The 27,270-nt window shown below is 37.2% G+C and overlaps 2 protein-coding genes across 2 annotated transcripts; one reads left to right on the forward strand and one right to left on the reverse strand.

The window, feature by feature from the left end:
• Positions 1–26,944, reverse strand: LOC149819768 (putative LRR receptor-like serine/threonine-protein kinase At1g07650). Its single transcript, XM_089983483.1, has 20 exons — positions 26,788–26,944; positions 25,122–25,287; positions 24,651–24,722; positions 20,745–20,813; positions 20,226–20,297; positions 19,632–19,703; positions 19,254–19,325; positions 19,093–19,164; positions 18,706–18,777; positions 18,358–18,421; positions 18,194–18,265; positions 8,417–8,488; positions 5,968–6,393; positions 5,695–5,890; positions 4,943–5,077; positions 4,271–4,389; positions 2,999–3,209; positions 2,603–2,840; positions 1,713–1,863; positions 1–345 (listed from the first exon to the last, which is right to left on the reverse strand). The coding sequence occupies exons 1-20, from the start codon at positions 26,942–26,944 to the stop codon at positions 1–3; spliced, it is 2,853 nt and encodes a 950-aa protein (XP_089839609.1).
• Positions 16,375–17,644, forward strand: LOC149819769 (uncharacterized). The gene is made up of 2 exons (XM_089982353.1): positions 16,375–16,613; positions 17,440–17,644. Exons 1-2 carry the CDS (start codon positions 16,392–16,394, stop codon positions 17,524–17,526), a joined length of 309 nt encoding a protein of 102 aa, XP_089838479.1. The 5' UTR covers positions 16,375–16,391; the 3' UTR covers positions 17,527–17,644.
• Positions 26,945–27,270: the final 326 nt, after the last annotated feature.

Below are 27,270 nucleotides of genomic sequence, written 5' to 3' on the forward strand. Positions count from 1 at the left end.
CTATGGAATTGACTGTGATGAGTCTATCCACGGTCCATATCCACTATCATGGGGTCCAGTGGATGACTCCCCTTGAGTTGTGCTGTCTTGGGAGAAAGTATCTGACCTCCGAATACTGATGAAACCTCTGCTCCATCTGCTGCCCATACTTGAAGCTTTCTTAATTGTGGCTCGTCCTTCAAGCATATCCACGACTGAAGACATTTTAGGCCTATCACTGGGAGATTGGCTGGTGCAAAGAAGAGCGACCTCAATGATTCTCAATGCCTCTTCTGCTGAGAAGTCTGGACCCAAGCTCGGGTCTACCAGGTCAATGAGGCATCCCATCTCTTGCAGAGCATAAGCCTGGAGTATCAAACACAGCTGTTAGTGTGACTTTTTTTAGTCATGTTTGCAGATTCAAATTTGTGACGGATTGAGAGAATTATTCCTCTACATCCATGTACAGTCATGAGAGTTCTTAACCACAGACAAAATATAACAGTTTCATTGAAATACTTGATTATTTTCAAGTTGGGATAAAAGTGGATGACTGAACTGTCACACGGATACTCCATTTTGGCCCCTGTAACGGTCCCCTTATACACTAGTCATACTGAAAACTTCATAAAACTGGATGTATCCCCGTATCCCCAGCCATATCCATGTAACACAGCTGAACAATCAAGACACAACATTAGTAGCTTTCAGCTAGAAAAGAATGCCTTCAATCTCGTTAGCCCACCTAATAACTTGGGCAGTTGCATGCCCTGGTAGATGGTATTATGAAAATTTCCATAGGAAAATAGGACTTTTACTGGTTTGAAGAAGAAATGGCTATTTAACTTGGACTTTTGATATTGTTAATGCTAACCAGAATATATCTAAAGTACGAGTCTTAAACTCTAGGAATTTAAACCTTCCCTGGAACACACATTCCATCTTCGTGGTTAACCAATATGCCAATCACTTTTACCTTGATTTCTAGGGTGAAGAGATTGAGCAAACTAATGCCTTTACAGGTCTTTATTTTAAGAACTCAGATTGATAAAGAATGCAGCATAAGATGGCCATGGGACCTCATCAAAATAAAGAACATAAGTGAAAAGAAAAAGAAGGTATGTCTTCTTTTGGTTGAAGGTATCAGGCATTGTTAGTGATGTTTCCTTGCTTATGTGAATGTGGCCATGTAGTTAGGTGCAGCATTAAAGGATCACTCTAAGCCAAAAGAAGGAGATACAGGATAGGGAGTTGAGAATGCTAGAACTGGTAGAAAACCAATATATCAACCGAAATGCCTAGGACATAAATCACATTCAGGCCATTCCCATTTCCTTATTGCGTAACATATGCAGGTGCCTTCAGTGCAACTAAATATAGCCCAGATTATTCCATGCAACTAAATTCCGAACAAATTATCTCCACCAAGTACCCCCATTTCAGAATTTATAAATAAATAAATGAACAAGAAAAACACTGGCTGATACATGCTGAGATGAGTCTCATAAGAGCATAAGGCTTAGCGATGCAAGATGCAGCTGTGCCCTAAGGCTATTAAGCTGTTATATAACATGTACTGTGTTTTTCAGTGAAATCCAATATAAGTGAAGCAAAGAATCATGTTAGGACCAACTAGGCTTGAGCAATCACTTCCAAAGTGGTGGAAGCCAAAGTACATTATCAAGATTTTTAAGAATATCTTCATAGTTATGAAATAAGTTACAAGAATATACCCAATCCAAAAGGAACACAAACTCCTGCTTTGGCATGGCACGTGCATTGTTTTGTCCACTCACAACCTCCAATACGACCACTCCAAAGCTGTAAACATCAGCCTTGTCTGTTAAGTATCCCCGTGTAGCATACTCAGGAGCCATATATCCTCTGTCATTGATCATTTTAAATAGAGATTATCAATTTAAAAGACAACAAAGTCACTCCTCTCTTGCTTTCTCTCTCTTACGCAGACACCGAAATTTTATTATTTACATATAGAAGAAAGAGATGAGCAACGCTTACATGGTCCCCTATCTAAAGTGACTGTATGGTGAAATATATGCAATAGAAACACAACAAAAGCCAAAAAGAAAAGGATAAACATGCACAACTTATGACTGAATTTGTGGTATGTTGCTGACAGAAAAGGAAAAAAGCATTACCAATGAGATGTACATAAAGAGTTATAAACTTCTCCTTTTGCAGTTTTATTGGAACTAAAAGTGTGTTGCTACCTTATTAAAATGACATACAAGTAGGTTTAGCTGGTAAATAATTGCGGAGTAATTTGGTCTTCATTTGGCTTCTCAAGGCAAAAAACTTCTAGGAAATTAAATTGGATTTGTACATAAAAAGTCTGAATAAAATAAAAGTTACTAGTGTTCATAGCTCCATTTTTTCAACCTCAAAAGCATAGACGAACATCATGTCTTTTGAACTCTACTAGTTCTGGGAGGAAAAAAGCAAAACGTAAGACTGATTAAAATCTACTAGTTACATTATAAGAATTCTTCAAAAGGAACTCTAAAAAAAACCTCACTTCATACTTGCATGCATGCAGGAGTGCACACACATATGCAAGGAGAGAGAGAGAGAGCGAGAGTTAAAACTTAAAATATTGACTCACACAGTCCCAGCTATTCGTGTGCTGATGTGCGTATTGTCCCCTTCATCAAGCTTTGCTAAACCAAAGTCTGATATTTTAGCATTGAGGTCCTTATCAAGAAGAACATTTGTAGCTTTGATGTCTCTGTGGACAATCTTCAGAGTAGACTCTTCATGAAGATAGGCTAGACCTCTTGCAATTCCAATGCAGATCCTGAATCTTGTTGGCCAGTCTAGTTTCAACCGTTGCCCAGTTGACCCTATAATCACCATATTGTTCTGTGTCAGCCTTGGTTCGATGAACCACATGACACACCAGAAAAGACAACCACCTTTAAGATGAACATGACACCTATATGAGGGGTAAAATTATGTATCTAGATTTATGAATTACTGTTGCATAGACTATAAATCTTACCAAACAGAGCATTCGCAAGTGAATTGTTGTCCATGTACTCATATACCAGCATCAATTGGCTGCCCTCTACACAGCAGCCAAATAACTTCACAAGATTCGGGTGCTGCAAAGCTGATATCATGCCTACCTCATTCAAGAATTCACGATTCCCTTGTTTTGATTTTGATGAAAGCTGTTTTACTGCAACTATGATACCATCTGACAAAGTTCCCTGCTTTTGAAGCAGAGCATAAAACATGAGAAAAACAGACGGAAATTCTCATACCATCCACAAGCTTGACAATGTCAAGTAACACAAATAATTATCAAAATTCGTTTTGAAGGATAACAAGCTAGAATAGGCCAGTTGAGCTCATGTAGGGTAGCATGTTTTATATTCAAACTATGCTGCCATGGAAGATACACTATTTCATTAACAGAATAAATACCATATAGATTTGGATGATGGCACCCAATGGCAACAAGGTAGCTGTGGGTGGTCATCTAATAGTTACTTATGTTTATCATGTAAGGAATCTTGGAGGATAATATTATGCTTGACTTCTATGCATTTATTCTTTGTTACATTAATGCATATGGGGTGAATTGATGTCAAATAGACTGGATGCAAGAACAGGATATCATGTAGATACGCTTTGTACAACACTACAATTCTTAAAAATTAGGATATATGGACACGACCATACATGCACACACACACATAAATGTATGTGTGTATATGAAACAACAATTCTGAATCATTATGATTAAAACATCAAATAGTAAAACTAAAGTCAAAATGGAAACATAATGACAAATTTAAAATAAAAAGAATGCAAGTTAATACAAATTAAGCAGTTAAGATTATAAAAGGAAATAGATAAAGTTAATGATACAATATTGATTGTGTCCGATACTGGTTTGACTGTGTCCGTGAAATGTCCTGGAGTGTCCGAGTGTCATGTCATGTCAACAATGATGCAGGATAATTGAAACGTCTGTGTGACGAGCGAATTGACATTTAGCCATATATAGGGACCGATTTTTCACTGGGATCATGTTCCATGATTCACAATGAGTGAAAAATCCATCTTAAGATATTTGACTGATCTGACGTGCATCATTCATTTTGTGCAGGACACTATTGCATATAGATTTCCCGTAAGAAAATCTCTTTACAGAACAAAAGTTTCAAAATATAGTGATATACAAGCTTTGGATAAGGAAACATCAAATCATGACAGATCAAATAACAAAAAAAACACATTGAAATTTGATGCTTTAAAAATATACCTTGTAAACAGGCCCAAAACCACCTTCACCAATCTTGTTTGCAGGATCAAAGTTCTTTGTTGCTGCCTTTATCTGTTTAAGACAGAAATGCCCGGGTTGTGACTGTAGGCCTTGAAGTTCTACCATGAAAAATTAAGAGTCAGAAAACTGAAGGCATACACAAATCTTTAGCAGAGACTCGAATATCATGTTTAGGTTGACAAATGATTTTGGGCTCCCAACCCACAATGAAGTAGCTATTTCCTTTTTTAAAGACCTGGTAAAGTCCTGCAGGTCACTGTTAACTCAACTTGCCTCAGGGTGATCTAGTCGTGAGTGCAGTTCAAATTTCAAAAATAGACATTGTTGGTAACTCGAAAATCTTCATGATGGGAATCAAACCCGAATGTCCGTGCTGCTAGTGTAATGCTCTGAAGGTATTTATCTATATACTACTATTGGCAGATCTTGCCCGAGTAATTTAAAGCTCATTGATGTATGTTTTTGTATCGTGAGTGCAGTTCAAATTTCAAAAATATACATTGTTGCTAACTCAGAAATATTCATGATGGGAATCAAACCCGAATGTCCATGCTGCTAGTGTAATGCTCTGAAGGTCATTTATCTATATACTACTCTTGGCAGATCTTGTCCCAGTAATTTAAAGCTCATTGAAGTATATGTTTTTTGTACCTTTATCCAGAGTTTTCGTGCCTCCAAGATAGCCCTTCTTCCAAAGGATTAGTAAAATTAAGAAGACAATGAGACAAGCAGCAATGCCTACAGCAATGATGATTATAGTCTTTATCTTGGGTTCAGGTTTGAAATCTGCAAGACAGAAACAACATCAAACATCAGAGGAGCATATTCTCACAGTGCTGGTTTGGAGTTGGACCACTGAGATGTTTTTCTAACCATATGGACATGGCAATGGAACTTTCAATGATGAATCAGCAGAGGATACACAGGTTTTTATGTGGTTATCCCATTCTAATTTTATTGAACCACCAAAGTCAGTTCTACTATGAGTTCCATGGTACTTGCTTCTGACAGACCATGATTCCAGCTCACCACAATATATAGCATGAGAATCATTGTGTAAAAAGGTATTTCTGAATCTTTCTCCTTGTGTTATTAGTAAAAATTACCCCAAATAACACATATATCTGTGAACAGTATAATGCAGGAACAGCTTAAGATAAAACAACTTACTAGGCATCACTGAAATAGCTGAAATGAGAGGCACATATATCAGTTCTACTATGAGTTCCATGGTACTTTCTTCTGACAGACCATGATTCCAGCTCACCACAATATATAGCATGAGAATCATTGTGTAAAAAGGTATTTTTTAATCTTTCTCCTTGTGTTATTAGTAAAAATTACCCCAGATAACACATATATCTGTGAACAGTATAATGCAGGAACAGCTTAAAACAACTTACTAGGCATCACTGAAATAGCTGAAATGAGAGGCCCATAAACACCTCTAGCTGGAAGGCCAACTGACCCTTTCCCTGCCCAATAAAAACTGATCTCCAGAGTGTTTGTTGTCACGCTTGCATTGAAACTCCTAATGACGTTCTTACCTGTGCCACCAGCTTCTGTTTTAATGTTGAAATTCTTCAATACACATTCATGCTGCATGGGACCACATCAAAACAAATCAATTTTAAATATGAGATGGTACTTCTTCACATTATAGATTGATCATTCACCTGGATGTATACATCAAATAATCTCTCTCCAAGACTGCTAAAAGTTGGATCATCAGTGAACATTATTTCAGAAAAGTGCAGTTGGACAGTGTAGTTTCCTTTCTGTAGGCATAGGCCATAATATGTCAAGGCCATCGGTGAAATGCGTGCTGTCATGTATAGTGTTGGATCACTCATCAACAATGTGCTTTTGTTGGTTACTAGGTAAGTGTAATTAGTTACAACGTCCATGAATGACCCGGTACTGGTAAAAGCCCAATTTCCTCCTGGACTAAGGTAGTATGTGGATTTGCCACTTGGTTCTGTGTCTGCTTCATATTTATTCCCATTGACAGTATGTTCAGTACCTCCACAGTTTATGAATAAGGAAATGACTGCCAGTAACACATCAGGAGTGAGTTCAGTCGCTGGCATGCACAAAGAATGCTATCACCAACATTACCATTAGTCCAAAGCCTAGTCACTGGTATCGCCGATATTTTGAAACTATCGTGATATTATCACCATTTAAAGGCAGGTTGATAATGCTGGAAAAATGCCATGATATTTTCAAAATATCGATAAATGAAAATATTGTAATAACATCATGATATTATTATGATATCATCACAATACTTTTTTTAAAATTTGTTATTTTTATATATTTAATCTCAGCTTTCCTATTTTTTGTTTCTTTTGTATTTTAAACTTTTAAAACTTGTTTCTAGATATTTTTGCAAGAAAAATAATACAAAATCTATTATTTTCCTATCTTATTATTATTTATATATTTCTATTATTAAAAATTTTGATATTTTTCCGAGAAAAACACTCAATGAGAAATTACCTTGAACGATACAGGTGACTATGGTCCAAAGCTTCTAACATTTTGTTTAGACTGGCCAGTTACCATACTTACATTTTGCTGAACCAGGGCATGGAAAATCCTTTCTGAAGCATGTGGGAACCCTATTTGAAAAAAAAAGCCACATTGTTAGCATTTTATCATATCCGTAAAATCAAATTGAAATAAAAAAATGTGGAATGAATGATGGCAAGTTTTTCAAATTGATCTCATCATTAGCATCTGAATACTCTGCATTAGAAGATAGGAAGTAGATTTCTCACGAGTTGCCATCTATAGAAGAGAAGCTCGATACTAGATTCCTGAAACAACAAGGGACAAAATACTTTTCACATGGCGCATAAACCAGATACTGCTTAAAGGTGAGAAATCCAATATTGAGAAAAGAATACTCTTACAAGTTTCCGTTTCCACAAGATGATGAATTTGCTCCTGTGAAAGTGTTATATGATAAATCCCTGCGGAGCATTAGTTCTTCATAATTATGTTTTTCTATAAAGCAAACTACCAGCAGAAGTATGACTACCAGTCATAGTATGTTCATGAGGTTTTAAACATTTTTTTTATGTAATAGTTGGCATGTGTATCCAAATGATGTAGGATATCAGTCCAACCATAACATGCAAATGAAACTGGATAAAATCACTGTTAATCATAATAAGGTTCTCCCTAGCAAAAATTTTTATTGGAAAACATCCTTGGAAGTTATTATAGTTGCAGTTCATAAAATTTCTGACAAATATGATCAGCTATTTGGCAAAACACCAAAGACTTCACATAATCATCTTGCATTTTATGATAAAATAAATAAATTACAACACATGAGTTTCAATAAATAGGCTAAAATTCCAGGACATTGTGGCATGGAATGGACATCTTTTGAAGAGAAGAAAATATAGGAAAGATTTAGTGATGCAACCTTGGGACTCAAGATCGTGAAGAGAGCTATGTAACCACTACTACTATCTAAAGTTATGCTACGGAAACAGGAATGAATGGAAGATAGCAATTAAAGGAAAATAACAAGAGTTCAATCACCAACCAACACATCCCAAATCCCACATAACAAGTATTGATAAGCAAGTCACAAAACCTAGTCACGATGGATATTTGGATAAGATCCGATACCATAAAATAACATAATCCAAAAAGCATGAAATTTGGATCCCAAATGGATCCGAGGTATCTAAACTCGCGGTAACCCTTTGTTCTTCATCTTCTTCTTGTTGCAACTCACCTTTACTGGATCTGGCACCTGCTCCAGATCCATTAGTGCATCATTTAACGAGGGAGAAATATAAAGAAACCGCAAAGAGAACATTGTAACTCAACAACACATGCATGTTTTAAGGCGTGTCTCATGAAAAATCAGCATAAAGGTTATTAATAAGGGAAATTAATTAAGAGGAATTAAGGATCAGTACAAGCTGGCATTGCTATGAAGGATCCAATCAGGTATTGGTCCAGTCAGCATGTTGTTACGAAGGAACCTACGTACATCGGAAACAACATATTATTTTCATGGTAGAAAGCAAAATAATGATAGTGCCAAAATGAAAAAGGTGGCATGAAACCATCTCTTCACGTATGAGTGAATCAACTCACATTGCTCCTAGGAATGGCAAAGATGACAAAGATAGAGGGACTTGTCCTGTTAAGTTGTTGAATGAAAGGTCCCTGCAAATTGCACAAGGAATGTTACAACTAAAAACCATAAATTTCAACAAGAATATAGTAAGATCATACTTCACATGCACGGGCACATGATCAATATCAATAGAACAATGAACCAAAACAAGTGCTTTATTTTTACCATTTTCTTTATGATTCTAATCTGATGCAATACTTGTTACATTGACATTACCAAGTTCAAGTAAACCACAATGAAAGTTTTGAATTATAATTGTGGGTAACACTACAAAAAAATAGTTGATTAGCGACGGAATTTAGCGACGGAGTTATATCGTCGCTACTTAGCGACAGATTAACGAGAGAAATGAATCCATCGCTATATTTGTAGAATTTTACGAAACTAGCGACAGATTATATTCCCTCGCAAAATCCGTCGCTACTTAGCGACGGATTGTGCGAGAGAATGTTTTGTCGCAATAAATACGACAGTTAGCGACGGAATTGCGACGGCTAAAATTCCGTCGCAACATAGCGACGGCCTAGGCGACGAAATATTTTCTGTCGCCTTTTTTGTTTTTTGAATTACGATGGCTTAGCGACGGAATTAATCCGTCGCTAAGCCGTCGCTAAATGTCGCATTACCCCTAATCCCAGCCCTCTTTTTCCTTTCTCCTTTCGCTGCTCCCGCCCGCCGCCCTCTCCCTCCTGCCGCCCTCTTCCTTCGGCCGCCCTATACATCCCGTCGACCTCTCTGCCGGCCCCCACCGTTCGCCGGAAGTCGATCTCCGTCAACCTTCCGCTGCCGCCGTCGCTGCCCGGAGCAACCGCAGGTACGTATTTCACCTAAAATGGATTGGAGGTCGACCCCCTGCGTTTTCCGGCAGGGGGTCGACTCTGCCAGGCGGTCGACCCCGGTAGGTGGTCGACCCTCTGCCGTGTCCGGTCGGGGGTCGACCCCCTGCCGTGTCCGGCCGGGGGTCAACCCTGGTAGGGGGTCGACCCCCCGCCATGTCCGGCCGGGGGTCGACCCCCCGCCGTGTCCGGCAGGGGGTCAACCCCGGCAGGGGGTCAACCCCTTTTGATGTCCAGCAGGGGGTCAACCCCCTGCCTTGTCCGGCCGGGGTCGACCCCCTGCCTTGTCCGGCCGGGGTCGACCCCCTGCCGTGTCCGGCCAGGGGTCAACCCCCTGCCTTGTCCGGCAGGGGGTCAACCCCTTTTGATGTCTGGCCGGGGGTCGACCCCCTGCCGTGTCCGGCCGGGGGTCGACCCCCTGGTTTCTTGCTCTTTTTTTTCTTTTTTCAGAAATTAGGGTTTTTATTATATTTTTATTGTTTAGTTTTCTTTGATTTTCATTGATTAGGATTTTTTATTTTGATTTTCATTTATTAAGCAATTGAATCAAATTTCTTAAATTAAGGCTATTTGTAGTTAATTTAATTTGGGTTTTTTATTTGATTTTGTTTTATTAGGGCTTTGAATCAAAATTTAAAAATTAGGGCATTTTATAGTTAATTTGATTAGGGTTTTCTTGGATTTGATTAGAGCTTTTATTTTTATTTTCTATGATTAGGGATTTGAATCATAATTTTTTTAATTAAGGATTTTTAGTTAATTTGGTTAGGACTTTAAATCAAAATTTTTTAATTAAGGCTTTTATAGTTAATTTGATTAGGTTTTTTTTATTTATTTAGAGTTTTTATTTTTATTTTCTATAATTAGGGATTTAAATCACATTTTTTTAATTAATACTTTTTAGTTAATTTGATTAAGGATTTTTTTGTATTTGATTTGGGCAGGTTTTTTCCTTGTTTGATTAAGGTTTAAATTGTGGCTTTTTTATTTAATTTTATGGTTTATTTTTCTTATAGTTTATGATGTTTTGGTTTATTTATAATTTATTTTCTTGTATTTTAAGGTTTTATGATTTAATATGGTCGAATAATTTCATGGTGACTTCATTTTAAAACATCATTTTTTTTTTGCAGATTTCTCAACAGAACTCGCTTGTGCCCCGCCACCCGTGGTAAGTAAGTGACAAAAACAATGCAAATCGGGTAAATACCCGTGGTGAGTAAGTGATGCAAGCGCATCACATGTTATTTAATTTATTGAATATAACACTTTATTGTTCACACACTCACTTAGTTGTTGATATCTAGGACTACTTTGTTGGAGTTGGGAGATCATGCTGAGCATGATTTTAATGTATGAATATGGAAGTGTTCTTATTTTTGGAGTACGGAGTCCATGCTATGCATGGTAGTAGTTAGTGAGATATTGAAGTGTGTTTGCTGCAGGTACATGTTTGATATTTGTTTGATATGAATTATTTCGATGTATTGCAATGTTTGATGTGATTGTATCCATGCTTATATGTAGTTACTTTCAATTTGATTATGTCTTCCATGTGAAATTGTATACTGAAAGCATGCTTCAAATGAATGTATCGTGTCATGAATAGTTTGCACATGAAAATATTAAGTTATCAATGCATGCATCATAATTCTTGTGATTGTATGACATCATATATTGCATGATAAATTTGATATTTTCTTCATCATAGTATTCTGATGGTTCTCTTTTAACTGGTTAGGATACTATTCGTAACATCATACGACAGAATGACTGCAAACCGTGAATGGATGTACCGTAGGATAGTAGACAATGAGTTATCGCATGAATATATGGATGGTGTCGACAGTTTTATTGAATTTGCAACGGCAAGTGTCAGTACGGTAGATCCCACAGGTCGGATTAGGTGTCCCTGCAAGATTTGTAAGAATAATCGATTTGTAGAACCTCATGGCGTTAGACATCACCTATACAGGAAGGGTTTTGTGAGTGATTATCAGAACTGGACGTTTCATGGAGAAGAATTTAGAAACGATTTTGATGCACGGGTGAATGTGGTGCACGATAATCCATATACGAATTTGATATTTGATGCTGCAGGAACAGAACTGGGTTCTGCTATGAGTTCTAGTGATGTAAGAACTGTCGTAGATGAAGAATCACCAAACGATGCAGCTAGTAGATTTTATGATTTACTTAGAGATGCTGATGAGCCACTTTGGAACGGTTGTGAGAGTCACACTATCTTGTCTGCAGTTCTTCAACTATTGAATTTGAAGTCCGAGTATAATTTGAGTCAATCATGTTTTGACCGTTTGTGCATGATTGTGAAGAGTATGTTGCCTAAAGATGAGAAATTGCCACAAAATTTCTATCTTGCGAAAGTTATGGTCAACGCTCTAGGTATGGGTTACAAAAAGATTGATGCTTGTCCAAATCACTGCATGTTGTATTTCAAGGAGCAGGAAAACGACATATCATGCCCGTCATGTGGGCATCCTCGGTTCAAGCCAAAGACAAGAGGCAATGGTAGCACGAGATCAAAGAAAGTTTCATACAAGTCGCTCCGCTACTTTCCTATCACTCCTAGATTGCAGCGATTGTATATGTCTTCAAAGACAGCTAAACACATGAGATGGCATGCAAATAAAGTTCGACACGATGAAAACAAGATCACGCATCCTGTTGACGCTGAAGCTTGGAAGCACTTTGATCGTACTCATCAGAACTTCGCAATGGAAGTGCGAAATGTTAGACTCGGTCTATGTACAGATGGATTTAATCCATTTGGGGGTAGATCAACTCCATACTCATGCTGGCCAGTATTTGTAACTCCATACAACCTTCCACCAAGCTTGTGTATGAAACGTCCAAATCTTTTCTTGTCTCTGTTGATCCCTGGTCCGACCTCACCTGGCCAAAATCTTGATGTATATCTAAGGCCATTGATTGATGAATTAAAAGTACTGTGGGATGACGGTGTTACCACGTATGATGCCCATAAAAAACAAAATTTCAACATGAAGGCCGCTGTTCTATGGACAATCAGTGACTTCCCTGCATATGGTATGTTATCTGGTTGGAGCACACATGGGAGGTTGGCTTGTCCGTACTGCATGGAGGATTCCAAAGCTTTTAGATTGAGGCATGGAAGGAAGCCTTGCTGGTTTGATTGCCATCGTCGATTTCTACCTAGCGATCATCCGTTCCGACGTCAAAAGAATGCATTTACAGCAGGCACAACTGAAATGGAAGGTCCATCCTCAAGATTGTCTGGCATAGAGATTTTAAGAAGATTGCGATACTTTCCAGATGTATTAACAGATGCCCGCAGTCCTACACCCTTCCGTGGATTTGGGAAGGAACACAATTGGACGAAAAAATCTATTTTTTGGGAACTACCGTATTGGCCGACCCTATTGATACGACATAATTTGGATGTGATGCATGTAGAGAAAAATGTGTTTGATAATGTATTCAATACAGTAATGAATATTAAAGGAAAAACGAAGGATAATCCGAAGGCCCGTATGGATTTAAAATTAATATGTAAAAGACCAGAATTGGAACTCAAAGAGTATAATGGCAAAGTACTGAAACCAAAGGCGAAGTACGTGCTCGGACCTGATCAAATAAAACATGTATGTCAATGGTTGAGACAACTGAGATTTCCAGATGGATATGTCTCTAACATTGCTTGGGCTGTGAAGATTGACGATGGACAGTTATATGGGTTGAAGAGCCATGATTGTCATATCTTTATGCAACGATTGATACCCCTAGCATTCCATGATATGTTAGACAAACCTATATGGGGGGTATTGTCTGAGTTGAGCGGATTTTTCAGAACATTGTGCGCATCGGAGGTCATTGTATCAGATGTAAAGAATCTCGAGGACTCTGTCATCACCACTGTTTGTCTGTTAGAAAAGATATTTACGCCAGCATTTTTCGATGTTATGGAACATTTGATCATACATTTGCCATATGAACTAAGGGTTGGTGGCCCTGTGCAATATCGATGGATGTACCCATTTGAAAGGTATATATTTTTTTATATTTGTCTCTTTAATGACAGATATTTAAAATTTGAAATGTATATTCTTGTCAGATGCATGTTCGACCTAAAAAAAAAGGTTCGTAATAAAGCAAGAGTAGAAGGCTCTATTTGTGAGGCATACACTTTAGAAGAGATTTCAAATTTCTCATCTATGTACTTCGAACCTCATATTTCAACACGTTACACATGCCCGCCCCGTAACGATGATGGAGAACAAGTAACTGTAGCTGACAAGCTGTCGATATTTCAACGACTTGGGCATGCATTTGGTAGTTGCCGATCAAGGCTATTGACAGATCGAGAGCAAGATGCAGCACACATCTATATTCTTTTTAATTGTTCAGCGATCGACCCATACATCGAGTAAGTATATGTATATGCAACTCAATTATAAATCCTTTTATGTTCTATATGTGGATACATGGCTCGGTAATATAAGTATTTGTGGTTTGCAGACGATTTGATCTAGAGTTGCAAAGCAAAGTTTCACATCTCACTAATGCAGAAGTACAAAAAGAACGTGAAACTAAGTTTGTGGAGTGGTTGAAACAGTTGGTAAAGAAGCTAACATAAATTTTGTACTTATAAACAACACTAAGTTACTTAATTGATCGTGATCACAATAATTGTTTATGTCTGTGCGTAGGTTCGCCATGGTGATGTTAAAGATCAAAGAATATGTGATTTAGAAAATGGTCCGATCAAAGTTGTGCAATGCTACAACGGGTATATCGTAAATGGTTATCGATTCCATACAAAAGACTACGGTATAAACAAATCAACGATAAATAGTGGCGTGTGTGTCAAGGGTAGCAGCTACGGTGAAAATGAACATGATTACTACGGTGTTATAGAGGAAATAATGGAGTTGACTTACTTAGGCATGAATAACAGGGTTACGGTATTCAAGTGTCATTGGTTTGATCCAACTGCAACAAGACTCGACAAAGCTTCAGGCATTGTGGAGGTGAATCATAAATCCAGGTTTGGAACATATGAACCATTCATATTAGCCTCGCAAGCTCAACAAGTTTATTATACTTCATATCCGAGTATAAAAAAGTCAGATAGAAATGAATGGTGGGCAGTTTGCAAGGTGAAATCCAAACTATACCCCGAGTATGATCAGTTACAAGAAGATGAGTTAACTGAAGACAGTGATTACTATCAATCAGATGATGTCTGTGACTTCGCTTATGGTCACGATGTTGCGCATGATATGCATGTCATATCTCCATTGGCTGATGAAACATTCATAGAGGAATGTGATCCAAATGATGTACCAAGTGGATGGGCAAACAATGAAGAAGAAGAAGAAGAAGAAGAAGAAAGTCAAACTAGTGACGAGGAAGAATTCTCAAGCTAGTGAGCAAAATCTTATACTACAAACCTCTATTTAAATGCATTGTAATACTTGATGTGAGTTGTATTGCAATACTTGGTGTGAATGATTAAAAATTTTATTTCAATGTATTGTAATACTTGATACGAATGATTCGAATGCATTGTAATACTTGATGTGAATGATTTCAATTATCTGAATGTATTATAATTTATGCAATTAACGAATGATTTGAATTAGTGCAATACTTGATGTCAATGATTTGAATTATTTGAATGCATTGCAATGCTTGATGTGAATGACTTGAATGCATTGTAATACTTGATGTGAATTATTTGAATGTATTGTATGACATATGTTATTTGTTAGAATATGGTTCGTGGAGGTTATAGTGGTCGCTCATCCAGTAGTAGCCAGGCTCAACCTTCATCTTCACGGGCTCCTGTGATAGGTATATCATATAACTAATTAGATGCTTGATTAGTTCAAATGCACATTCTGAGAACTTGGTGTGTATTTTTTTACAGATGATGTTGCGCCTGTACACGACCCACCTACACCAGTTGATCGCACAAGTCAACAGCCAACACAGGAAACAGGGTCTTCTCAGGCTGGCACAAGAAGACTCATTCGAATAGTGTATATCGATAATCGACCGTAAGTATTTTGTTTTCAATTATTGCATATCTTTTAAATATTTTATATTGATATTTACTGTGTAACAATTCATGTGCAGCACGAGGTTTGAGCCACAAGAAGTAGTACGGGAGATTAGGAATTCACTTCTTCAACATCTACCAGGACCAGTTGCTCAATGGAAAGAGTACCCAAATGAGGTATTAGACAGATTGTGGTCCTCATTCATGGTATACAGTTGTTCCTCATAGTTAATGTGTTTCATATTTAATTTATTTAAGCAATGTCTACTAACTTTCTGAAAATATTTGTAGGCTTCGAATCGCTTTGCAACTACGGTGGAAGAAAATGATGCAAGGAAGGTGTGGCAGAAGGTGGCTGCCAATCGATTTGCAGAGATGCTGCACACTATGAAGACTGCAGCAAAAAAAGTATCTGGCGTAGTAGATGATCCATTACTGTGGAAGGGCCATGGTCCTATTACTATCAGGAGAGATTACTGGGATGAAATGTGCGATATGTGGGCGGGAGATGCATTTAAAAATCGCTCTGCGAAGGCTTCACAAAATCGATCGAAGATGCCCGAAGCCCATCTACACACAGGTGGATCTAAGACATTTGGGAGCCACCTAAAGAAAATGGTAACTCATCAATATATAATATTAATTTTATAAGTATTGTTGCAAATTTGTGTACTAAATCTTTTGTCATTTAACTTCGTAGGAAGCAGAAAAAGGAGGCAGTGTACCATATAAGGATGTGTTTGTAGAAACACATAAACGGAAGACCACGGGAGTCTTCGTATCAGAGAAGGCGAGAACGACAACGGTATGTATTAATTCTATTAATAATCATTACAATATATATGCAAGTCATCATAATGTTATCATTAATTATTAATGAATACTTTAAACATTATTTTGTAGGAGGCATATGAGCAACAAATGGTAGAGCGATATGGCGAAGACGCTACTCAGCATCCATCATTTGATCCTACAGCATGGGTGACTGCAGCAGGTGAACCCAAAAAAGGTCGCGTGTTCGGGTTTGGGAGTAATATGAACACTTCACCAGTTATTGGTTCTTCCAGTTACGGCTCACCAACTTCTTGCGCCGACATAAGCTCCAAGCAGCCGACTATTCTTTCCGGTGATGATGTACGCGAGATCATTAATGAATCACTGAATAACTACTTCCAATACACCGTCGCCCCCTTTCTCCGAAATGAGATCAAGGCCGCTGTTCAGGATAGGGGATCTTCGATTCCAGGTCCCTCTCAGGTATAATCACATATATAGTTTTTTTGACTGTCTTAAAGCACATCTGAGCATGGTAGAATCACATATAGAGTTTTTCTAGATGCCTTAGAACACATATGAACATGCTATAATCACATATTCAATTTTTTTACTGCCTTAGCACACATATGAGCATGATAGAATCACATATATATATATATATTTAACTTTTTGTCTGTCTTAGAGCACATATGAGCATGATAGAATCACATATAAAGTTTTTTTGATTGCATTAGAACACATAAGCATGCTATAATCACATATTCAGTTTTTTTACTGCCTAAGAACACATATGAGCATATTATAATCACATATTCTGTTTTTTGACTGCCTTAGCACACATATGAACATGCTATAATAACATATAGAGTTTTTTAACTGCCTTAGAACACATATGAACATGTTATATATCATTTATGATAGAATCACATATAAAATTTTTGGCTTTGCCTGCCTTAGAGCACATATGAGCATGCTATATTCACATATTCAATTTTTTTACTGCCTTAGCACACATACGAGCATGATCGAATCACATATATAGTTTTTTGCCTGCCTTAAAGCACATCTGAGCATGGTAGAATCACATATAGAGTTTTTTTATATGCCTTAGAACACATATGAACATGCTATAATCACATATTCAATTTTTTGACTGCCTTAGCACACATATGAGCATGATAGAATCACATATAGAGTTTTTTTATTGCCTTAGATCACACATGAGCACATGATAGAATCACATATAGTGTGTAATTTATTTCATTATATTTTGTTTATCAATACTGACTGTTCTTTTCTTGTGTAGGCTGCTAGCGATAATCAGGGTAGTGGAGCTGAAGGGACAGATAAAGACAATGAACAAGAAGACGCACAAAATCTTGGCGATGATTAGAGGACTGTGTTGAAGAAGTTCTATTTTTTTTATTTTTCCTAATTGTAATTGTTGAATTGTAAATAATTAAACTTCTTAGTTTTAAGGTGGAACGATTAATTATTATAGATACTTGTTATATGAATTTTTTTGTGTGGTTTGTTTTTTATTTACAGGAAATATAAATTGTACAGGAAATATAAATTGTACAGTTCTCGGTAATTAATTTTTAAATAAATTTTTTTTGATTTTTTTTCGTTTTTGCGACGGATTAGCGATGGATGATTCCGTCGCTATTCATATTAATCTAGCGACGGCTTAGCGACGGAATTAAATCCGTCGCCACGCCGTGGTCGCCGTTTAGTACCGGCGGATTGGCGACGGAATATAGCGCTCGTTATTCCGTCGCAATTAGCGACGGACTTGGCGACGGAATTATTCCGTCGCCAGTTAGCGTCGAAATATTCGCAACGTAAGCATACTGTCGCCGCGTTGTCGCTAATCCGTCGCTAACATGGTTAGCGACGGATTAGCGACGGAATGTGGTCGTCGCTAATCTAGTGCTTTGTTGTAGTGTAAGTCTTAGTTACTGATCCTATCAAAGAAGTTGAAGATAGGAACTTGACTTTGTTGAAAAATCAGAAGACATGATCAGCAATTGGATATCCCATCAACATAAGCGACTCACAGAAGTGTTAAATTTTTCAAGCTCCAGATATATGATGGGATTTCTCTTGAAATTGAGCAATTTCTCAGTGACCTGCATCATTCATCAATTTAAATAATGGTGAGAGCTATAAACCGGATTGGTCATGCCACAGGGTGAAGTGTTCCGTAGACTCACAGCTCTACCAAAATTTCCAGGTTCTGTAGGGGTGGGAAACTAGAGCCAGGTCCACCTAGATCAGTAATTCTCCTGTAAATTTCACAAGAATGGATGGATTAACATACATTCTATCGGCTAAGATTAAAAAAAAAGAAGACTCAATGGGAAAATAGACTAGACCAGGCAACGCCCATAGGACCAGTGAGTCCACAAGAATCAGTGCACTCAGACTCCTTCAAGCCTTAGTGAAATACATGAATCTAGAGTACTTGGTTCCATGAAATAGCTCAGTGAAAATGTTCCAGTTATGATCCATGTAGCAGGTTAAAACATTAACTGACACGTCCAGAACATACCGGGGAAGTTTCACTTACAGGGAGGTCACACTAACCAATGCAGATATGCTAGAAGGTATGGGGCCTTCCATACCCGTGCCAACTATCATCCTGAAATAAGTTCAACAAAGCAAATCCGGTTACTATATTTCCTCCATAGATGCATTAACGCACTTACAGTCTCTACCAAGAGGAGAGCAAAAAGAAAGGGAAGCAAATAAAAATAAAAACAAAATAACACCAAGCAATGAAGTAGCACATCGTGAGGCCTTCAAAATTCTATTCACATGTCCAACTTGGCATGAATCAGCATTCAGCAGGGTCCAGGACAAAGACCCACTGGATGAGATACGTCAATTTAGTGTTTGTTGAGTCAGAGTTTCGAGTTTAATCAATCCACGTTGTCTTTGAAAAATGTGTACTCACATGCGCTGAAGCTGAGTCCAGTTATGAAAGATATCAGGTATCTTCCCAGTGAAGTTGCCCCCATTCATCCAGCTACATGCACAAATAATAACAGTTTGGAATATGCTAGAATTGCAGATAACCGAACGAACAAGCTTTCAGAAATCGCCTGTAAAACTTACAACTCTGTTATGTTTCTCAATTTAGCAAATGTTGAGGGCAACTCTCCTGTAAACTTATTTGAATTTATCAACCTGCATGAGTAACCAAGAATTGGCAAACCAAATGTTGCTAACCAAAATCAAGATCTAGCAAGTATACTATTTGTCTCGAAAATCTAGTCTAGTTTCACTCTTGCAGCCTAACAAAGATTTTTTTTTCATTCCTTAATCCACTGCTTCCTTCCAAGATAAATTAGGGGCAGAAGGGGGTCCAACTTGTATCTTCATGATGGATGGTACTTGAGAAGACCCATGTTGAGTACTTGAGGATTTGAGCTCTATGTGTGATAAACTAAATAAGAAATTAGATGACAAGTAAAAACGAGTAACATGACATACAATCTCCTTATTCTGGTTAAGTTGCCCATCTCTGGAGGAAGCTCTCCCTCAAGTTGGTTTGCTTCCAAGGTCCTGTATTTAACACGGACAAACAAAGAAATGTAGGGTCATGTTTAAAAGGTTCAAAGAACGTGCATTCACTGGAAATCAAAGTGACATGAAGGAAAAGGAAGAAAATAATATCCTTGGTTTCATTCAATTGTTGACAATCTTTAGAAGCACTATGACCATTATTTCATTTATACAATGCCACTCAAGTAGATGTCAATCATCAGAATGCCCTTTTCCTCAGCAGGAGCAATTCTGACATTCTGGTGTGCGGCAGTATGACCCTCCGAAAGCTCAATAACGTTACATCAAGTAGCAATGTGAGCAGTATAAACGATGTGAAAGCATGCAATTAGTCAGTATCCTCCAAAAGGCGTGCAACTCCATTTTACCATCAATATTTTAATCATCTCCTAGTAGTCTTAGGCAACTGACGGAGTATGGTCATATGAAAACATCTTATTGCATATAAGGGCAATGAGTAGCTCCTAAACAGTCTTCTTTTGTAAAAACCATAAACCAATGAGACAGAATTCTTGTACTTACAGCCTTTCAAGGGTGGAGATATTTCCAAGCTCCATCGGGATCCATCCAGACAGCCGATTCCCCATAACCGACCTAAAACACATGATACGTTGTGTGAGAAAACACAATGCAAATAGCAAAAATGGTAGGAAATGTGATCATGCACAACAACATGGCTGGATTGAGATCAAGGCAACTTGATAGTTGGTTGTGTGTTGGGCCGGTCAACGAATCGAGCAGCTCATGGCTTGGCTCGGTTGGACTCGTGTGAAATTCATTGCGTGCTCATCAAATGGGCTTAGCTAGCTAAGCCGCAAGCAACCGGTGCAGTGAGAGTGAGCTGAGAATGATAAAGTGGTATTAATTCCGCTCTGCTCGCTCGTACAAACTCATCAAACTCTGTATGTATATTGTACATTTAGCATTTTGTGTCAAAAATAACATGCTAGATGGAACTGGTTGCATGTTTTGCTTTTGTTACCAACAGCCAAGGTTTTCATTCTCAATGCTGGAACATATATAAATGAAACTTAAACTTACAGTTTGAACAAACGCAGGGAGCCCCAACTAGAAGGAATGGCACCAGTGATGTAGTTACGTGTTAGTTCACTGTAAGACAAAAAAAATGGGTCACTGCCATTAGAAACATGCACAAAGAGGAACATGACTTATCACAAATTCACTTGTGGTTATTTCCCAAGTATAAGCATTGGTCGCTCATCGTTGTACAGTCATCTGTGTTATGCATGCTTTAGCTTTACAGACAACCGTCAATCTCAACTTCCAGCTAAGTCGGACAGTTTGCAGTCAAACGTAGGGGCTGGTAAACGAGCCGAACAAACCTAATTGCAGGGCATCTTCGCGATCGGCTCGTTCACCAATGGATTTACCTCATGACTTGGCGCATGCTCGTTTTTAACCAAGCTGAGCTCGAGCTGGGCTCGTGGCTCAGCCCTGAACGAGATGAACCAAACATGAGCCGACTTGTGTAAAAATGTTTCATGTCATATATATATATATATATATATATATATATATATATATATATATATATATATATATATATATAGAGAGAGAGAGAGAGAGAGAGAGAGAGAGAGAGAGAGAGAGAGAGAGTACTAGAAGATGAGAACTAAAATATGAGAACTAGAAACATGGGCATTTTCAACACTTTTTTTAGCAAATCCAACCATGTGGATAGCATGGTGAATTTGCTAGGAAAATCAACCATTGGATCATGTATTTTTAATGAAGAAATTAATGTGATTTTTGAATGCTTGAATATTTATAAAGATTATGAGCTATTGATTTTAAAACCTTAAAAAAATCATGTTTATATGCATCAAAATCGGGTGATTCAAGAGCGGGTTCTTATAAAACCAAGCATGTGGATCACATCCATATGGTTAAATTCATGAGAAAATAACAAAAAACTATGAAAATCATGGTTCAAACATTAGTTCTCATATTTTCAGTTCTCATATTCTAGTGATTACACACACACATATATATATAATCACTAGAAATACATGCATTTCCAATACTTTTTTTTTGCAAATCCAACTATGTAAATATGCTTGGCATGGTGAATTTGATAGAAATCAACCATTGGATCTTGTATTTTTTATAAAAAAATGTGATTTTTGAATGCTTGATTATTTGTGAAGATTATGAGCGATCAATTTTAAAGCCTTAAAAAATTGAGCAGGTTCTTATAAAATCAAACATGTACTGTATGGTCAGATTCAAGAGAAAGAACAAAAAAATTATGAAAATCATGGTTTACACATTAGTTCTCATATTTTAGTGACAGGGTAACCAATCAAATATGTTTACTAGTATGAACCAAGATTTTTATGGGTTTTTTACTTTTTTTTTCAAAAATTTCACCTTACGGATGTGATTTAGATGCTTTGGTTTTATAGAAATAGACTCTTGGATCATCCAATTACGATGTATAAGAAGGATCTTTTAAGGGTTGAAAATCAATAGCTTAGAACTTTTATAAATATTCAAGCATAAAAAATCTCATTTCTTGATCCAATAACAATGATCCAAGAGTCGATTCCTAGCAAATGGACTATGCCAAATGCATTTGCAAGGTTAGATTTGCAAAAAAACTATAAGAATCTTGATTCATACCAGCAAATATATTTCAGTTTCCCTATATGGGTAACTGAAATATGTTTACTAGTATAAACCAAGATTTTCAAAGGTTTTTTACTATTTTTTCAAAAAATTTACCTTACATACGTGATTTAAGAGCTTTGTTTTATGGATCATCCAATTGTGATGTATAAGGATCTTTTAAGGGTTGAAAATCAATGGCTTAAAACTTTTATAAATTTTTAAATATAAAAAATCATATTTTTTGATCCGATAACGATGAGCCAAGGGTTGATTCCTAGCAAATAGACCACGCTGAATGCATTTACAGGGATTAATTTGCAAAAAAAGTTATGAAAATCTCGATTCATACGTACCAGCAAAGATATTTGGTTGGTAAACATATTCCAGTTTTTTTAGGTAACTGAAATATGTTTACCAACCAAATATGTTTACTGGTACCAACCAAGATTATATTTTTATCTATACAAGCCCACCCGAACTGAACATCTGATGTTCACGCTTGAGTCATAACCATAGTGACAAATGTTTTTTTTTTTTTCGGCAAAATCTCGTTTGTTAAAAACTCACGAGAAATTGATTTTTTTATAAGAAAATATTAATAAAAAATATTTAAAAATAAAAATACAAAGTTTTTTCATGATAAATAGTCATTTAAAACAAAAATATTGTGTTTAAATCCCGGTATTTATGTTTTTTTTCATAAATCTCTTGATATTTTGAAAATCTCCAGAGAAATTGCCGTTTTAAACTTTCAGGCAATTTCTCGCGAGATTTTTCATAAATCTCGCGATATTTGTTAGAGAGCTCATAACAAGCTGCTGGCTTACCAGCTGTACGAACCAATCATGAATGAGCCGAACCAAGCTGAGTCACAAGCTGCTTGGTTCATTTATCGTCTCTAGCGTAACGTCCTCTTTACTTTCTTCCATAAATTTGCTCGAAAAGCTACCTAATTTATCCACTATTTACAAAGAGCTTATGATGTTTCAATTATTACATTTTAAATGCTACTTTATCTGAAGATAAAGATTTGCTAAAATCATTTATATGTGCGAATGACTTAGCAATTTTTTATTTTTTTTGTAAGTCTCTGACCCTTCACCCTCCAGATATTTGGTTCACTTATTCCAATAGACGAGTGGTTTTTTTTTTTTCAAAGATCTAAAAATTGATGGTTACAAACGCTTCAAAATTTCTTGACTCAATCATTTTTGGCTTAAAAAAAGACAATCCGAAAGTTGATTCCGACAAAAGTAAGCATGTGGAAAGCAACTACAGTGTTATATTGAGTCAAAATGATGCTAACTAGATTGCATATATATAAAGGATAATAGAATAGCAACTGCATTGTATTGTAAGAATATATAATCTACATGCATGCGTTACATTTCAAGGTATTGATCATAAGTGTATAGTTAGGATGCTGAGAACTGATGACTCTCGATGATTCATGGGATCTGAATGAGCACATGAGGTTTCCGAGCATTTGCGAGAAGTGCATGTTGTAAAATAGTGAAAGAAATAGGATGGTGATAGAACCATATGCTAAAGATATATAGTTGTGCTAGCAGCGCAAAACTCCATGGATGCCTCCTAGGGTTGTCAACGGGTCGGGTTTGGTTCGAACCCAGGTAATACTAGATTTGGATCCAGTTTTTGGGTATGGTATCAGGTCCGGACTGGGTCTAATCGGGTCCACTATAAGAAAAACCATATCCGGACCCAATAAGAACTACATGAATCAGACCCGGTAAAACCATATTTTTTTATGATTTTTACATTGAAAAATTGTGGGTCTTAATCGAAACTTGGGTCAGGTACAAAATTTCACAAACTATACCTAGGTCCTTGTATTAATTGGACCTTCAGGTCTGGACCTGGGTCTTATTATTTATAACCATACGCGGACCATATAGGGTTTGGTTCAGGTCGGGTCTGGGGACACCCCAAGGGACGCCCTCCACCCATAGGCAGTGTCTTGCTTCGCCTTACCGAAAGGGTGGTGGCGACACAAGGGCTCGAGCTCAAAAAGGTCAAACCAGGCCAGAAGGACTCAGGTCAAATTGCTGAATGTAAATTCAAAGTAAATCATTTTCTTCTATATATGTTTTATTTCCCGTAGGGCAGAGTTTTATCATTTATGCGCCCTTCAAATCTAACTTGGATACCTACTTTTGCCTTGTTACGTGATGATTAATTGTTCATCCCCAGGAATGTGTAACCACCAAGTTATTTCCTCTTAATTACTATAATTATTATTTTTTCATTCAGAAAATGGAACCAACAAAGAACATCAAAGCCCCTACAATTACTTACAATGTTTTTAGGTAGACGAGGCTGCTCAGCTCCTCAGGGAGCACACCCGTCAGACTTTGGCCGTTCAGTATACTGAACAAGACAAGAAGATATATAGAACAGGTAATTAGCAACATCCAGAGATAACCTAAACCATAGTCACAATATATCCGCCATTTACTGAAAATCTGTCAATTTTATCGTGAGATTTTCAAAAACAAATATAATCCCGGAAAAAACAAGAGTTTTTCAAAATGTCACCTGTTTTGCAAATATAATATTTTTATTAATTAATTTTTGTATATATATATATATGTGTGTGTGTGTGTGTGTGTTCTTCAAATCTAAAGGTAACAATATTTTTTCTAAAAATTTCTCGAGAAAGCCATAAAATTTCAATTATCTCGAGATCTTCGTTTGCCGAGAAAATCTCCCAATGACATGATTTGTAACTATGACTTTGAACAAACGAAGGAATTCAAATGGACTTACATGGTAACAACGTGGCAAACTGTCCCGTTCTGAAAAGAGCAATCACATGTCACGTTGTTTTGGTCGTAGGGGGGAGTTGCCCACCCTCCAGAGAGTGAGCAAGGATCCACGCTAAAATTCCAATCCTTCTTATTCAACTTGTTTGCAATCGCTCTGAGAGCAGTAACTATTCAAAGCACAAGTAACAATACCGGTCAATATGCATCGCCCACACAAACATCAACCCATGGAGTTTTACACTATATACCAGGACTCGAGCTCAGGTACCCAGTCGCGCTGGCTCTACCTGCGGTACTTACAGTTGCTGTCCTGACAGCGTAAAACTCTGTAGGCTTGCCCTTAGGATCAGAGTAAAACCCCTTGCTCCCATGGAGTCGTCGCTAGGCTTAGGCTTGAACAAGGGGTGACACCCATAGGATTTGAACTAGACTACCTGCCTAGCGATCTAGGCCTCATCCCACTACGCCAAATCCCTTTGGGGGCAACCCTACAATCACTTAGTTCACCATTGTTTAATCACACAAATAACCCAAAAAAAAAACATATCGATTAAGAAAAGTAGGTTACAAATTCTCAAAGCCTTTTGAATACAACTCGCCCACTAGCACCAACTCGTACGTGGTTGACTCGGTTCAAATTCTCAAAGGGTATACTCACCAGAGAAGATCCTGGCTGCCCAGCCTTGGAAGTTAAAGGAAGACTGAGCTAATTAAGCAGGACAAGTTAAAGGAAGATCCCATCAATAAACCAAACCCTATATAAAGTGTCCCTAGTTCATCAAAAATGGAGATTATTGTGGCGGGTATGGTTGTTTTCAGCATGGTGGGTGATCTGGACTGAAAGAAACAATATCTTTTTCAGGGGCATCAAATTCGATTTTGGAAGGCTACATCAGCCGGGTTATGTCTGATGTGTATGTCTCTTAAATTACATAGTAGAGAACGAGGGTTGGATCTACTTGTACTCTGAACTGTGCACAGTCACCATCTAGATGGTGGCTGTCTTAATCTTATGTTCCTCTCTCATCCAATATTGTGTTGGATGTATTTTGGTAATGTTGAATGATGAATGTTCTCTCTCTCTTCCTTCTGTTGTCAGGTTGTCATTTGGCAAAAATAAACCTGGATATCATAGTCACAAATCTCGTTCTTGGATTTTGTCGACAAAGGAAATTCTTGGGATAAATAAATAAATAATTGGCTTTTAAATTAAAACGTATAAGAAAATATAGACAAAATATAAGAAAATCATTGAAACTATAAATGTTCACATTAATAACATGACAATATTGTTATAAAAGCATGACATTTCCAAAATAGGTGATATTTCGAAAATATCATTTTTTTTCTCAGGATATCAGTCTTTGAATATCTCGCAATAAAATTGGGGACATTTTCAGAAAATAAATGACCGATATTCATGGCTATGCTGGATATGAGTTGATCCATGAGTATAGTTGGTAGCTATCAGCCCTGGCCCAACTCTGCAGGTCTGCATAAGCCTAGAGATTCACTTAGGGTCGTTTCTTTCACTCCCATCAATAAGAAAAGACTCAGCGAAAAAGACATCCCATGCGGAAAAAATGCATATGTAAATCCATTCACTTTCGTTTTCATTAAACCAGATTAAGACTCCAGTAAAAAGCGATAGGTAGTGAAACTCTTACCTTCGTTACTGGGAAGTTTTGCGGCCTCCGACCCAAAATTCTCCTGCAAATTCACTGCTAGAAGCAAGAAGATGAGGAAGGAAGCAAAGAAGAGTCTGGAGAAAGCGTTGTCGCCAGTTCCCTCCATTTCCTTTCCTTCCTTTTCACCGATTCCCATACTTCATATATACCAATCGAACAAGAGAAGAAAAAAAAGAAACACTTTTTTTATTTTGAGAAATTTTCAAATACCCTTAAACTTTTCGGTCAAACGTTTCAGAGTTTGCAAATACCCACCAAAGTTTTTACCAGGGTTAATCAAATGTCATTCAGTTTAGTTTTTTTTTTAATTTATAACTTAAAGAAACCGCACCCAGCACGATGACCTGGTCACGCTGGCTCAGTTTGACATACAGCAGCATAAAAAAAAATTTGTTTTATATTTATTAAAATGACCATGCTACCTACGTGCCTTCCCCAAGTAAGTATATATATATATATATA

The sequence above is a fragment of the Nuphar pumila genome, chromosome 12 (genome assembly GCF_984573655.1).
Source record: "Nuphar pumila chromosome 12, dmNupPumi1.hap1.1, whole genome shotgun sequence".
In the NCBI taxonomy this organism is placed as follows: domain Eukaryota; kingdom Viridiplantae; phylum Streptophyta; class Magnoliopsida; order Nymphaeales; family Nymphaeaceae; genus Nuphar; species Nuphar pumila.

What these genes read in the sequence shown, in the direction of transcription:
- LOC149819768 (XM_089983483.1), bottom strand. Translation starts at nt 26,944, where the DNA reads ATGGGAATCGGTGAAAAGGAAGGAAAGGAAATGGAGGGAACTGGCGAC. An exon ending in TACAGAACCTGGAAATTTTG is followed by an intron (nt 18,266 to 18,357) that starts GTAGAGCTGTGA and finishes TGAATGATGCAG; the next exon opens with GTCACTGAGAAATTGCTCAA. An exon ending in GTTTTGGGCCTGTTTACAAG is followed by an intron (nt 3,210 to 4,270) that starts GTATATTTTTAA and finishes CTTCAAAAGCAG; the next exon opens with GGAACTTTGTCAGATGGTAT.
- LOC149819769 (XM_089982353.1), top strand. Translation starts at nt 16,392, where the DNA reads ATGAACACTTCACCAGTTATTGGTTCTTCCAGTTACGGCTCACCAACT. An exon ending in CGATTCCAGGTCCCTCTCAG is followed by an intron (nt 16,614 to 17,439) that starts GTATAATCACAT and finishes TTTCTTGTGTAG; the next exon opens with GCTGCTAGCGATAATCAGGG.